Consider the following 15,429-nt stretch of genomic DNA (forward strand, 5'->3'; position numbering starts at 1 on the left):
AATATTATACCTAGAATATTATTTATTATTAAAGCTTAATTATATAAGTAAATTTTTATAATTATTATAAAAAAATATATTTATATTATTATAATATAATATACTTAAATATAATATATTAATTATTTATAATTTTAATAATATATTTATATAATAAAGCAGTTATAAGCTTAAATAAAAATATTTTACTTATAATTTTAATAATATATATTTAAATTAATTATAACTAGTACTTTTATAATTTTATTTTAATATATTTAAGTAATAATATATATTTATTAAATTAAAAATTTAAAAAAAAAAATAAAAGAAAATAATATTAATATTTTATTTAAAATTAAATATAAGTTAATATATACTAGAACTAGTAACTAGTTTTAAAAAAAAATTATTATAAATATTATTATTTATAATAAAAAATTAACTAATTAAAAAAGAGTATAATAATAATAAGCTTGAAATAATTTAAATTATAATTTAAATACTAGTTTTTTTTTTAATAATAAAAAATACATTAAAATATTAATACTTATAAATAATATAATATTTAAATCTTTTATAAATATAAATAATAAGTTATTAAAGTAACTTATAAATATATTAATTTTAATTATACATTAGCTTTTTTTTTATTTACAAGATTTTTATATAATAATATATTATAAATATAAATATATAATTTTAGTAATTAAAATAAAATTATATTTAAATAATAAAAGATATTATTTAGTATTTTTAATATAATAGAGGAATAAGATTATAATTAGTATTTGATAAATCCCAGGTATTATTTAAAAATATTTTTTTTTTAAAAACTTTAAGTTTTTAAGCCTAGATAGCCTAGTACTGCCTTATATTAATTAGCCTGTTAATAATAAGCTATAATATAATAAATATGGTTTTATAATATAAATAGAAAATAGTATGTGAAAATATTATTATGTTTTTTGTTTTATTTTGTTTGTTTTTATTATTAATATTTACTATGTAAGCTAGTTATATAAATCCTTGTCTAGGCAATAGAACAGTAGGAGCCGCTGGTTCAGATCCTGCGTTCGCTACGTTTCATACGGAACAAACTTATAACCCCATATTTAATATTATATATAATAACTATGTATATTAGTCTAAAAATTACTTTAAAAAACCCCTACCATTATTCCGCACGCACGCAGCCATACTAAAGCTCCATGAAATCCAGTCCATGCACACTGGGGGGCACAGCTCCATGAAAATCCACAGCAGCCACGCCAGTAGCACCTGCCACAACTCTGACGTTTCTCCCAATCTTAATCTCTCGTTTCTTGAACTGGATACTTATTCAGGATATACTTATAGTAAATTTCTAGATGCCTAAGTGGGCCAATTAGGAGTCGAAAAGTGTTTAAAACTGAAAATATATTTTACTACATTAGCAGCCTGGGATTATAGATGGGTCAAAACCTATGTTATAGCAGAAAATGGATAGTATTGAGGTTATTAAAGACTCGCCTTATTTTTTTCCCCATTCGCGTTAAGACCATTCTCCCTATCAATCTGCATTAAAATATCCATCGGACAGAGCATCCGAGATAAACTTCCGCCAGTTTTAAACTTGGTTACTCCAGCATCGTCATAGGCCAAACTCATTACTTTCTCTGGGCACATCACGTACTCTGGCAGTGACTGTACCCCCTCTTTCGCCCATACCCACCCCCGGTCCTCATTTGGTGGTTGAGATTTCCATCCTCGCATCGGCACTGGGTCCCAAGTCCTGACATTTTCTTCGCGAATTCGAACCATAGGATGGAAGTACTCATTTGTGGCGCCATCAGTACCGTCACCTGGATCTCTTGGATAGTCTCCAGGCGTGCGATCTTGTTTCCCGAGAAGTCGGAAGAAGGCACCCTGTATCCCAGCGAAGTCACTCACGATGGGCCCACATCCCCAACCATTGGTGAGTCTGTCCATCGCGAGTCGATGCTCTTCAACAACGGCCTTAATGGCGAACTGTTGGAACGTGAGCATCCTAGAGACGTTGTCCACCTGAGATAGGACAAGTAAGTTAGCAAACTTACTTCTAGCAAACGACTAGAATATGTAAAGCTTACCATCCACGCAAATGTGTTGTTTCCAATTTCCCTGTAATCTCCTGCAATGGGTTGAGATTCTGCTTGCCCACCAATATTTCCATGCACGCCTGGGAACCAGCATTGCTGCAGTTCCTTTGCAGGACTATGGGCAGTCCTGTGCCAAAGCGTAGGAGGAAAGGTCAATCGTCTTTCGTCAATGGCAAGAGCTTGGAAGGCATAGTCTACGCCTAATTGCGGCAAGTTAGCTCTTTGAAATATTCTAAGCGACTTGTAATACTTACGTTCTGATAATCTGGTGTTGTGGAAAGCATATTCCTTGTTGATAGGAACGCCAACCTTTGTAAGCCATTTTACGAAGCCCCACTCGGGAATTCCCTGGCCCCAGACGTCAGCCATGAAGATAACCGTTATCCAACTTGTGTAGTACTTACGAGAGCGCCAACGGTGTCCCAAACGCCAATTACTTTGACCGTGACGTCTGATAATCCCAATTCCTTGTGATGATCGAGGTACCAGGTCGAGTGTCTAAATGGCCTGCGGCTTGTATTTTGGCGATATGCGTGCCACATTTCTGAAAACCGTGACATGTGCACCGGGGAGATGACTCCCACGTCGCAAACAAGCCCAGCAACAGAACGAGCCGTAAAGGCCCCACGCGAAAAACCAAAAAAAAAGAGCTCGTCTCCGGGTTCATAGTTATTAGCGATGAATTCATAGGCCTGGCAAATATCGTTGTCAAGACCCCATCCCAAGCCGCCTGCAAGCTCAAGGGTGAAGGGCAAACGTCAGTTAAATGTCCTCTGAGTCGGTATAATATACCTCAGAGTGAGACTCACCATATATTGCCTTCTGGAAAGGAAGGTCTCCTGAGCCGAGGCCCGACTGATAGTACACGATTTGTTCAACTTTGAAGCCATCTTTATCAATTCCGGTCTGAGCAAGCGCTCTAGCAATCCTGGCGACGTTGGACGGTTTGGACGAGTCGCCCAGGTTGGACGCAAGCCATGTACCGTCGGCACAGACTATGATGCGCTTATATGTCGCTAACTTGGCAGTGTCAGGTTCCATGGTGTGAGTAATTTGATTGCAACCAGACGCAGACAGCATCTGGGACACAACTGATATACATAGGACTTGGGCATAGAACAAAAGAATTGGTAGGAACATACAATGTCTTTTGGGTTTTCTCATGGCACATTTATTTTTCGTCATTCTTAGCATACTATTATCCCGGGTAGGGCTCCTGGTTCCCGCTGTGACATAGCCAAAGACAGGTCAGTTTGTCTCATTTGCTATGTTACAGCAGCTTCTCTTCCCCCCCCCCCCCCAGTCTCCTCTACTATCTTCATGTGGTACCGTAAACTTTGTAGCAAGCCACAGTAAGTAATGGTTGGTGACTTCGCTGGGATTGGAATGTTATCTCTAAAAAGTACATACTTGGAACAACGTTGATCAAGTGCGTAGATTTTTTGCTTTTCAATGATAAACCTTATTAGCCCCGAGACGTAGAATCATATTGTTGTTATCATTGTTCATATTAACAACCATAAGTATCTAGCATACCCCACCGAGCGGCAAACAAGACTTATAATAAGCAATAGGTTAATAGGAGCCAGGTTCTGTTATATTTACCTCTATGTATTTTTTTTCCTTTGAGACTGGCTTATTAAGTATATAAAAATATTTTACAATACTTATTAATATTTAGTAGTATTACAGTAGTATTGCGGGCTTACTCTTATAGTACCTCTTATATAGATGAGCCACCTACCCTTAGCAATAATTAGCTATTAGTCCTAAAGTCCTCCCGAAGGTACATACTCGAGGGATCTTATGTTATTGGATTGTAACACAATCTTTACATAGCTTGTGAAGAAATACTAAATAATATATCAGGATAGATAAGCTTTAGCATGTGAAGAAATACCTAGAAAATGTAGCAGGTTAAGCTTTACTATGTAAAGAAATACCTAGCGGGATAAATAAGCTTTAGCATGTGAACAGTACTATTTCTATGGAAAGTTAGCTATGTTTTATTGAGCTACACTAGAATTCTAATTTAACTTATGCTATATAACAAGCCACAAATTTTTTTTCAACTAGTTGGCTGAACGGCTTTGAGGGGGGTTTGATTGTGCAATATCGAAGAAATTTGAGCGGGCGTTTGTGAAGGGATCGGGTAGTGCGGGGTACTATACTTTTGGTTATTTCACCGTCTTTAATGTTATCTGTGCTCTGAAACTTAGGATAAGCTCTCTTGGATCAATTTTCGATCGTCTAGGCACTATTAGTGGGTGATGGAATGCTTGGGTTGCCACATTTCAACGCTATGGCGCATCGCCACTTATGTTAACCATGTACGGCTTGCGGTGACTGTTGATGACGAAAGCCTCATTCCTTAAGGCCAAAGGGCTATAGTATGAAAGTTCTATTTTCAGACTACATGGGGCAATGTGTACTGTATTGTAAGTATTTGCTAGTAAAGAGGGAGGTCCTAATGAATGAATGAATGAATATTTCAACCAAACATTAAGCACGAATAATTCAGCATTTCAACTACTCTATATCTCATATTCCTTTAATCTGACATCCGAGCAAAATGGACTCGTCTGGCCAAGATAGACTTCAGCATAAGGGAGGAGTGTTTTCTAACCTACTTAGGATCCTAGGTGAAGCTCAACGCGACCTTTTCAGTCAATCAACCCGTATTGTACCCGATTTGAAACTCCTAAGCAGTATCAAAGATGTTATTACTGCGGGCGGCCAAATTGACGATCGCAAATACCTCGTAAGTGATCGGAAACCTGAGATATCAACGGCCAAGACATTGAGATGTTAATCAAAACATTTGCTCTATAAGGTCGAAAAAATCATCCAAGTTGCCACATCTCTTCCAAATAGGTCCATACTTCGAGGTGAACTTAATGCTGGGTTTATAGGCACTTTATGGCGTAACCTGCTGCATCCACCAATTTCATACCTTGGGGATGAATTTAGATACCGCACTGCTGATGGATCCAATAACGTAAGTTTTCCGTTTTGTGAGTACCGAACTCCTGATCTAAATCGTAATATTACAGAACATCACTTATCCCAAACTCGGTGCGGCAGGAAGCCATTACGCTCGAAGCGTCGCCCCACAGCGCCCAAAGCCTCTAAATCTTCCCGACCCATCAGATATTTTTGACAGTACGGCAGATATCCATCAAGAATAGAAACAAGTCTGATGTGGCTAGGTCTTATGGCGCGCAAGAAGCCGATGAAGGAACACCCAACCAAGGTCTCGAGTAGCCTGTTTCACTTTGCCACTCTCATTATCCATGGTAATAAACATCCTACCAAATACTACTTTAGGTTTGAAATGATCTAATTGCGTGACACAGACCTCTTTCATACCGACGAGAGGGATAGTACTAGGTTGAAGAATTCATCCTATCTTGACTTGAGTCCGCTGTATGGCAAAAATGAGGATGAACAAAAGAAAGTCCGTACATTCAAGGACGGCCTGTTGAAAAAAGACACATTCGCCGAAAGCAGACTTCTCAGTCAGCCTCCCGGTGTTTGTGCTCTCGTTATCGCCTTCAATCGTTTTCACAACTACGTCGTTCAGGAGCTAGCTACTATCAACGAGCAGGGGCGCTTCGGTATACCAGCTGGAATAAATGAAAATGACCCTAGATACGGCCAGGCTCAGTTGAAGCGTGACAATGACCTATTCCAGACTGGACGACTGTATGTTACTAATACAAAAGCCTTATAATATGATTGAGTGTTATGCCACTAACCTCTCTGCTCTAGTATCACCTGTGGTCTATATGTCAATGTCATTTTGGATGACTATCTTCGAACAATTCTTAATCTCAACCGCAATCCAGTCAATTCGGATTGGAAGCTAGACCCTAGAGAGGATTTCGATAATGTCTTCGACATGGAAGGGAGCCCTCGAGGAATTGGTAATCAAGTTAGCATCGAGTTTAATATGATCTACAGATGGCACAGTGCTATAAGTGCTCAGGATGAGAAGTGGACGAATGATCTATTTCAAAAAATCTTCGGATCTGACGTTAGTATTGGTGAGTCGTAAACTTTTCCATATCCACAGCCTTTACTCAATAGGTTATTGCTTAGGTGATTTGTCTATCGATACATTCCTCCAAGGTATTCGCAAATGGACCAAGGATATACCTCAAGATCCCGAGAAATGGACTTTTGGTGGCTTGGAGAGGAATAGTGATGGGAGCTTCCCAGACGATAAACTTGTTGAGATTGTCCAAGACGCGACTGAGAGTGTGGCAGGTATGTAATTTTTATCTGATGAGCATTCCCTTCCTTAGCTCCGTTGACTCACTTATCATGATGCTATTTAGGGGCTTTTGGGGCTCAAAATGTACCCACCGTCCTAAAAATTGTGGAAATGTATGGGATTGAGCAAGGGCGCGAGTGGGGACTTGCGTCACTGAATGAACTCAGACAATTCTTCAAACTGGAGCCCTATTCTTCGTTTGGTATGTGTACATCTTTTTCACCTTGGCAAAGTATATTCACTAATAGTTCTTAGCGGATGTGACCACGGATCCCTCTATTGCTAAAGCTCGTAGGATGAATGATTTCTGATGAGTTAGAACTCCCATGCTGACTTGATAACACAGTCGAAGCCCTCTATGGGCATCCTGACAACATCGAGCTTTATCCAGGACTATTGGCTGAGGATGCCAAAAAGCCAATGGTCCCAGGATCTGGACTGTGCCTAGGGTTTACGACGTCCTTTGCTATCCTTTCGGATGCTGTCGCCCTGGTTCGTGGAGACAGATTCTATTCTGTTGACTACAATCCCTCGAACCTGACTAGCTTCGGGTGAGTGATCTTGATAACTTGGCTTGTATTGCTGCTAACATCAAGTCAGATTTAATGAAGCTAGTTCCGATTATGATGTCGCCGGGGGCGGAGTGATGTACAAGCTCCTAATGAGGGCGTTCCCTGGCTGGTATCGAGCAAATAGTGTGTTCGCTCTGTATCCCTTTACTACTCCAGAGGGAAATAAGGAAATCTTCGACAAGCTTGGAACTTCGCAGGATCTAGATTTCAACAAGCCGATGTTCATTGGTCCTCCGAAACCGATAACTACCTGGCAAGGTGTTGTCAATACACTAGAAAACCAGGCGCAATTCCTCGTACCCTGTCAGTTTCTCAACCGTCCCAGACCCCTCTATTTAGCCCTATGCTGCGGTGACTAACAGCTCCACAGGGGGTCCGCATACTTTTCAGCTCACTCACCATGACTATATGCTTAGCGGCGACAGCCCCGCCAACGCACAGCAAAGAACCGAGGTCCAGAACTGTTTGTACAGTCCCGAAAACGGCCTGGAACAGGTCAAGCAGTTTTATGAGCAGGTAACCGCAAATCTTATTCGCCAAAACAGTCGTAGGATTGGCGGTTCATACCAAATCGACGTGGTTAAAGAGTAAGTGGGCGATTGTGAATGACGCACTTAATATGCTAACGTGCCAAGCATCGGAAACATTGCGCATGCAACATTTGTGGGCGACTTCTTTAGTATCCCGCTGAAGAGCAATGGGGGAGGACCAGATAGCTACACAGAGGAGACACTGGCCGATGCGCTCCGTAACCTCTTCGGTTACGTCTTCCTCGACTTGGATACGACAAAGTCGTTCAAGAATCGTATTGTGGCTGCCAAGGAAACGAAGAGAATGGGAGAGGTGATGCAGGAGGTCATCACTAACATCAAATCTAGACATTTCCCCTCGTTGAGACAGTTGTTTCGTATGAATTCCGCCAATACTCTAGGCAGCTACGGGGAACAGCTGGTTGAAAGACTGCTCCATGCCGGACAAAGTGTTGATGAGACCGTGTGGACAATCATCCCCACTGCAGCTGCCGCATCCGCCACTCAGGCCCAAGGAGTATGTGCGCTTGACTATTTTTCAGCAGTTACTCTTGTCTAATCCCAGATTATAGTGGGCTCAAATGCTTGATTTGTACTTGTCCGACGACTACTACTCCCATTGGGCTGATATAAGGAAGCTTGCGCTGTCCGATGAGCCAGAGGCCTTTGAGAAGCTAAAGAAGTACGCTTTAGAAGGGTATGATATTCACTTCACGCGATGTAACTGGGCGCATTCTGACTAGGAGGAATAGATTCCGTTTGTCTACGCCAGCCTTTGGCTTGATTCGCATCACGAACGGTGACAAAGTAGAGATTCAAGATGGCTCAGCCGTGGTGTCCATTGGCACCGGGGACACCATATTTACTGACTTCATCACTGCTGGCCGTGATCCTTCCAAGTTCCCTGATCCGGACCAAATCAAATTAGATCGGCCAGATGAACTCTACATTCATCATGGCTGGGGCCCTCACGCCTGTCTCGGACGTGCCATTGTCACTGTCGCGGCAGCCAGCATGCTCCGCGTGTGTGCGCGACTGAACAACTTCCGTCGGGCACCCGGTCCCGCTGGGGAAATGCAAAGCAAGATGGTGAATGGGGTCTTCAAAGTCTACCTGTCTGAAGATGGGAGCCAGTGGGGACCCTTCCCTACAAGTGAGTATAATTAGATCTTGTGACCGCAAGGCGGATTATTTAATACTAACTCATTAACAGACAAAAAGGTTATTTTTGAGCACCTTGGGCAAAATTGAACCTCATCTAAAGCCTTGTTCACGACAGGTACATATTTATGCTGCAGTGTAAAGATTGTACTTGTTGGGTAAAGGAATACACTGGTCTCGATTGGGTGGGGCGAATAACATCAGTGAAAGTATCGAGAAGCAATCATAGAAAATGATGTAATGGTTGTAACCTATTAAGGTTCCAAGGTTTTTATTTTGGATGCTTTGTTCCGTTGGGGTGTACAACGGTATGGTTAACCGAGACCTCAAAAATGAAGGAATTCAAACACAATGAAACACACTATTCCCCGCGCCACAGAAGATAGCAAATTCAATCCTCAGATGTCCAGTTAGCTTCTTGTAAGTGAAATCTAAACTTTTGAGACGTCGGGAACAAATGGGTCAGAGCGTAAAGCGAGATCCGAGAAACACTCGACAAACTCCGATGAGACGTATACAGGTGAGCACACAGCTACTAGAGCGTCGAAAGAAGTACGCTAAATGGAGCTATAAGATCTGAATACAGCATGGGAAATGAGCTTTGAATATGCGGCATTTGAGGGTTATGGAATTGAGGACGCTCAGTCCGAAACAGAGCTTGATAATACTAATAGCCACGAAGATCAGTCCAAGCTTCGAAATCGATCGTATAGATCGATTTTTGAGCTTCTTTTGATCGATCTATATCGATCGACCACTTGTCCAAATCGAATCGATTGTCGATCATATCGACCATAGCTTACTTCAATCATCTCTATCTACGCTGATTCTGCCTACTAGCTGTAGAACTTGTCTCCAGTTATCTCCTTCCAGAAGACCCAAAGGTAAATGTGGTTGATAGATGCCAGCCTTACTCCACGACCGGAGGCATTGCGCCATACCGACTATATGCCGTCCCAAGCAGCATCTGAGTGTGTCACCATCCTTCCGCAACTGCTGAAATCTCTTTCCGTTTCGGCGGAAGACGACGCAATCGTAAGGGGGTCAACCGCCATGTATGAGAGTTGGCGTTCGACGGTTCGGAAGGCGGCTGAACTGAGGAAACATTTATCCGTGTCCTTGTCAAAGGGGTTTATTTTGGATGGACAATCCATTCTCAGTTATCGAACAATTGAATAGAGCCAACATCTGCAATACAAAGCAGCTATTACAAGTGACCCCTTTTTATCCAGTCCTTTTCTAATTGAGAGTATTGCCAATGTCTCAAATTCATTTGCTGTTGATGCTGGAGGCACGTGACTCGGACACACTATCTGTTGTCTCAAGGTTTCTTTTGGTTCGAATCGGTAACTTCGCTGCCGTGGCCATGGGCCTACCCGGGACCCCTCTTCACATTTTCCGATCGACGATGAAATCGATCGACCGAATGCCGGATCGATATCGAATCGATTATGAGCGAAAGCTAATTGATCTACATCGATCGAGTGACGATGTTGGTCGATGTGATCGATATCGAAATCGCTTCAATTAATCGATTGATCGATCGATTTCGAAGCTTGGATCAGCCATGATGGATATGTCTGATCCCTCCCTTCATAAGATTGGCATAATACTTGGAACACTCACCAGCTTGTTTGTACTGGGGTAATGCCTTTCTTAGACCGTCCCTTATTCTTAATACCAATACTTTTATCACACCCACTCTCATCGATATGTATTAATTGGCAGGAATCAAAGAATGATCTTTCATGATATGATCGGCTCTTAAATCTGGGTTACGCTCCTTGGCAACATTCCGTGTAACCTTTGTGTAGCCTACGCTTCTTAAAGCTCTACTTACGGCAAAACGAATTACACCGGCATCAAACTCCTTGCGGAGAAACGCGACCATATCCCTCAGACGCATACATGGAATATCTACAAGCTGATCGCACAAGGCGGTCAGCATATTAGGGGTAACAGTTCTGGGCCGGCCAACACCGTTCGATGGTGCTTTGGTTGTTCCAAAGCGAACTTGTTTCGATCGGCGGCGGCGTACCGTACAGGCAGTTGAGGAGCTTATCCTGGCTATGTTGTTATCGGTAGGCACATTGCCACCCTTCAGCTTCGAGATGATTGCATTATCTATCAACTGTTGTTGGCTAAGGGCAAGATTCGGTGCCATTCTAATAGTGTTGGTTCCATGGAGAGACTGCCTCGTGGCTATTTGCAGGCAGGTTGCCATTTTGCTGGTCTACTACAGCCTTATGCACAATGTGCTCCAGCATAATATAAATCCGGTTTCATGATGCTTTCAAGAGCTTGTACTGCCCTAAGTACTACGTGCGTATTAATGTAATTAGCACTGTAATATACATGCCCGGGCGCTAGAGAGTTGATTTTAACAGGACGGCTATTTCGCTCCTAATGTACGCGCGACGTCGGCATACGATGCTTGACCATGCGCAGGAACGGAGACGTGATCGTGGTTCGTGTCGTCGCCTCGAGCTGTGTCACCACCTGCTTCAGCTGTTCCTTCGTGTTCACTATTTCGTGTTCCAATTTGCAGATTAGTTCCTGTTGCTTGATAGTCTCTTCCTTAAGATCCTTTTACTCTTCCAATAATCTGCTGAGCAGTGCCCTCTCGCTATTATCTCCAGCGGTTTCGCACCTGACTGTCCCGTCGATTCATCTCCATCGCCTTCGCGGTCAGCTTCACCAAACGCATTGATTGTTTTGGCATTGCGGGGCTCACCCGCCCCACCTTCCCGGTAGAAGTTTGGGATTGGAGTATTTGAGAGTCGGATGCCCGAGACTTGGTTATTGAAAGAAGAATTCATGCAGAAGACTTACGTTTTGCAACGACCTTATCAATCAGTTTGTGGTCGTGTGGAGCCGATTCCTGCACCATGGCGGATCCCATTGCGGGGGAGACCAGGTAGGTGGGGCCAGTGAGCCCCGCAATGCCAAAACAATTAATGCGTTTGGTGAAGCCGACCGTGAAAGCGATGAAGATAAATCAATTAGACAGTCGGGTGCTGAAGAATACTAAGAAAAAATAATAAAGCGCACCAGATAAGCTTTGTTTACGGATATAGATTTTAAACCAACTATTAATATTAAAAGCAAAACCGCTAGAGATAATAATAAGAGGGCACTGCTTAGCAGAGTATTAGAAAAGTTAAAAGATTTGAAAGAAGAAATTATTAAGTAACAGGAACTAATTTATAAATTAAAATATAAAATAGTAAATATAAAAGAATAGCTAAAGCAGGTAGTAATACAGCTTAAGGTAATAATATAAATTGTAATTATATTTTTATTTCTTGTATTTAATTAAAGTATTATATATTAATATTACTTGTATTTTATATAATAATTTTTTAAATAATATTTAAATACTATTATTAAGTATTATAATACTATTAAATAATTTTAAATTATTTTTTTATATTATTAATATATTAAATATAATTATTAAAAAAATATAATTATATTATACTTAGCAAGATTTAAATAATTATAAAAAATAAAATTTATAAAAAAAAAAAAATTATTAATATAATAATATTAAGCTATTATATAAGATTTTAAAGTTTTTTATTAAATTAAAATTATATATAAAAATAAAATTAAATATTTAATAATTAAATATAATATAAAAAAAAAATTATTATAAAATATTTAAATTTTAAAAAATAAATATTATTTAATTAAAATTAATATTAATTATTTAATAATATTAAATAAATTTAATAAAAAATTATTTAATTTAAATAATATATTTAATAATAAAAATATTATAAAATTTATTAAAATTAGCTAGTTAAATAATAAATTATTTAAAAATTATAATTAAATTATAATTTATTTTAAAAAAATAATTAATATAATTTAATTTTTATATAAAAAATATTTTTATATTAAAATACTATTAAATTAAATATTAATATTTATATATTAAAAATAATTAAACTAATATTATAATTATTAAAAATAAGCTAATTATAAAACTTTTTAATATAAAATATTATAAGTATATAAAAAATATATTTGAAAAAATTATTATTATAATACTTATATTAAAATTATTTTTAAATATATTATATATAATAAGTTATATATATTATTTAATAAAATTTATAAAAAATTTTATTTATTTTTTAATAAATAAGTTATTACAAATAATATAATTAAATATATAAAAATAAAATAAAATTATTATAACTTAATTATTATAAAATAAATACTTATAAATATATTATAAATTAACTAGCTAATAAAAATAAAATTATTATTTAAAATATAAGCTAATTTAAATAACTTATTATTAAAAAAATAATTTTTTTTTTAAAAGTTATAATTAAAATTATAAGTTATTTAAAATAATTTATTATATAAAAATTATTTATTATACTTATTAAATAAAAGCTTAAATAATAAATTATTATTATAATATTAATATAATAATTAAACTAGTATTTATATTATAATTATTATTATATAATTTATATTATAATTAAGCTGCTGCAAGAAAAGTAATAAAAGATTAAGTAAAGCTAGGTGTGTTTTTATTATTAAATAGCTGCTAAGTATTATTAAAGAATTATATTTATCTTTCCTTTTTTTATTTTTTAAAAAGAAAATATTTTTCTTTTATATTTTTTTCTTTTATAATAATTAGCTTCTAGCTAATTATATTAAATCTTTTTTCTTTTATTTTTAATTAAAAATATAAAGTTTATTAATATAATATAAAATATTTATTTAAATTTAAAAAATATTAGCTAATATTTAACTAGTTATATCCTAGCTTTTTTATTATTTAATAATTTATAATTATTTTTAAATATTTTTATAATTTTTTTTAATAATATAAATTAAATTAAAAAATTTATTTTTTATAAATTATTTATTTTAAATTTTAATATTAAATTTAATATACATTTAAATATTATATAATAATAATTTTTATTTAAAACTTTTTTAAAAAATTTTTTAAATAATTAATTTATTATAACTTTAATAATTTTAAATAATTTTAATATTTTTATTTTTAATTTTATTAAAAATAAAAATAAAAATATTATTTTTATTAATAAATTTAATTAAAATAAACTTATATTAAATAATTTAAAAATTTTATTAAAAAATTATATAAAAAATAATAAAAATTATTAATTTTAAAAAAAATATTAAAATTATATTTAAATTTTAATTTTTACTTATATATAATAATAAACTTATTAAATTTTAATTATTTATTATATAATTTAAAACTTATTATTAAATTTTTTTTATTATTTTTTAAAAAAAAAAAAAAAATATTTTATAATATTTTATTTTATAAAATTTATTTTTAAATAATTTAAATTTATTTAAAATACTTATATTAAATATTATATTATTATTAAAAATATTATTAAAATTATTTTTAAAAACTTTTTAAAAATATTAAAAAAATTAAAATAATAAAAAAAAATTTTTATTATTTATTAAAAAAGAAATATTTAAATTATATTATAATATTTTAAATTTAATAATATATATTAATTAAAAAAAATTAATATTAATTAAATAGTTTTATAATAAATTTAAATTTAAAATTAAAAAGAAATTTATTAAATTAATTAAAAATAATAAAATTTTTTATTTTTTATAAAAAATATATAAAAATTAATAATTTATTATAAAAATTAAAAATAAAATTTTTAAAATAAATATATATATATATATATTTTAAATAAATTAAAATAAAATATAATAAAAAATAGTTATTAAAAATAATAATAAAAACCTAGGAGAAATAAATATTAATATAATATAAAATTTTTTTTTTAAATATTATAATTATAAAAGATTTAATTTTATAATAAAAGTTTATTAATTATTAAAAAAAAAGTTTTAATTTTTAAATTTAAAATAATATATATTATAAAAAAAAAAGTTATTTATTTAATAAAATAATTAAAATTATTTAAAAATAATAATTTTTATAAATTTTATAAAATATTATAATTATTATTAATTATTAAAAAAAATATAAAAATTAATTATTTTTAATTATATAATTAATTTACTTTTATTTAAAAAGATTTTTATTAAATAATAATATAATAATATATTTATAATAATTTATTATTTTATAAAATAAATTTATTTTTTATTTTATAAAAAAATATATAATTTAAAAAACTTTACTTATATTTATATAAAAATAATTATTATTAATTATAAATTATTAAAAAAAAATAATATTAAATAAAAAATAAATATTTATTTTTAAATTTTAATAAAAACTTATAATTAAATTAAAAATATATTATAATTTAATATTATATATTATTTTTAAATAAATAAATAAATTATATATGTAAATTAAATTATTAAAACTTATTTATATATTTATATTAATTTTATATAAAATAATTAAATTAAAAAGCTATTAATAATATAATTATATTATAATAAAATATTTTTAAAATTTATAAAAATAATATTATTTAATATATATTATTATTAAAAAAATATTAATTAATAAATTATTAAATAATGTATTTTAAATAAAATTATTATAAAAAATTAAAAAAAAAAATATAAAATTAATAAAATACTTATTATATATTAAAGTTTAAAATATAAAAAATTAAATATTTTATTAAATAAAAAAAATATTTTAAAATAAAAAACTTATTAAAATTAAAAAAATATTTTAATTTATAAAAATTTATTAAAATTTTTTTTATTTTATAAAATTAATAAGTTTAAATTAATAAATTTTAATTTAATATTAAAAAAAAATAAATTAATAT

The 15,429-nt window shown here is 33.1% G+C and overlaps 2 protein-coding genes across 2 annotated transcripts; one reads left to right on the forward strand and one right to left on the reverse strand.

The window, feature by feature from the left end:
* Window positions 1-1,117: 1,117 nt before the first annotated feature.
* Window positions 1,118-3,232, reverse strand: GGI43DRAFT_419095 (T6SS phospholipase effector Tle1-like catalytic domain-containing protein). Its single transcript, XM_083207633.1, has 6 exons — window positions 2,909-3,232; window positions 2,504-2,829; window positions 2,354-2,447; window positions 2,091-2,299; window positions 1,492-2,025; window positions 1,118-1,390 (listed from the first exon to the last, which is right to left on the reverse strand). The coding sequence occupies exons 1-6, from the start codon at window positions 3,177-3,179 to the stop codon at window positions 1,385-1,387; spliced, it is 1,440 nt and encodes a 479-aa protein (XP_083055115.1). The 5' UTR covers window positions 3,180-3,232; the 3' UTR covers window positions 1,118-1,384.
* Window positions 3,233-4,558: 1,326 nt separating this feature from the next.
* On the forward strand, window positions 4,559-9,048 carry GGI43DRAFT_419098 (peroxidase/cytochrome P450 family protein). Its single transcript, XM_083207634.1, has 16 exons — window positions 4,559-4,860; window positions 4,933-5,097; window positions 5,153-5,261; window positions 5,309-5,395; window positions 5,456-5,804; window positions 5,871-6,145; window positions 6,201-6,368; window positions 6,440-6,577; window positions 6,631-6,666; window positions 6,722-6,926; window positions 6,976-7,250; window positions 7,318-7,534; window positions 7,583-7,994; window positions 8,050-8,174; window positions 8,230-8,630; window positions 8,691-9,048. The coding sequence occupies exons 1-16, from the start codon at window positions 4,672-4,674 to the stop codon at window positions 8,726-8,728; spliced, it is 3,189 nt and encodes a 1,062-aa protein (XP_083055116.1). The 5' UTR covers window positions 4,559-4,671; the 3' UTR covers window positions 8,729-9,048.
* Window positions 9,049-15,429: the final 6,381 nt, after the last annotated feature.

The sequence above is a fragment of the Trichoderma evansii genome (genome assembly GCF_050947405.1).
Source record: "Trichoderma evansii strain SZMC 28006 chromosome Unknown GGI43scaffold_45, whole genome shotgun sequence".
Taxonomy (NCBI): domain Eukaryota; kingdom Fungi; phylum Ascomycota; class Sordariomycetes; order Hypocreales; family Hypocreaceae; genus Trichoderma; species Trichoderma evansii.

Excerpts from the sequence above, each read along its gene's own strand:
- GGI43DRAFT_419095 (XM_083207633.1), bottom strand. The coding sequence starts at position 3,179 with ATGCTGTCTGCGTCTGGTTGCAATCAAATTACTCACACCATGGAACCT. Across the intron at positions 2,448-2,503 it reads GGGACACCGTTGGCGCTCTC|GGAATTCCCGAGTGGGGCTT; the intron begins GTAAGTACTACA and ends GTCTGGGGCCAG. Across the intron at positions 2,300-2,353 it reads CAACACCAGATTATCAGAAC|GCGTAGACTATGCCTTCCAA; the intron begins GTAAGTATTACA and ends TGCCGCAATTAG.
- GGI43DRAFT_419098 (XM_083207634.1), top strand. The coding sequence starts at position 4,672 with ATGGACTCGTCTGGCCAAGATAGACTTCAGCATAAGGGAGGAGTGTTT. Across the intron at positions 6,927-6,975 it reads TCGAACCTGACTAGCTTCGG|ATTTAATGAAGCTAGTTCCG; the intron begins GTGAGTGATCTT and ends ACATCAAGTCAG. Across the intron at positions 7,535-7,582 it reads CAAATCGACGTGGTTAAAGA|CATCGGAAACATTGCGCATG; the intron begins GTAAGTGGGCGA and ends TAACGTGCCAAG.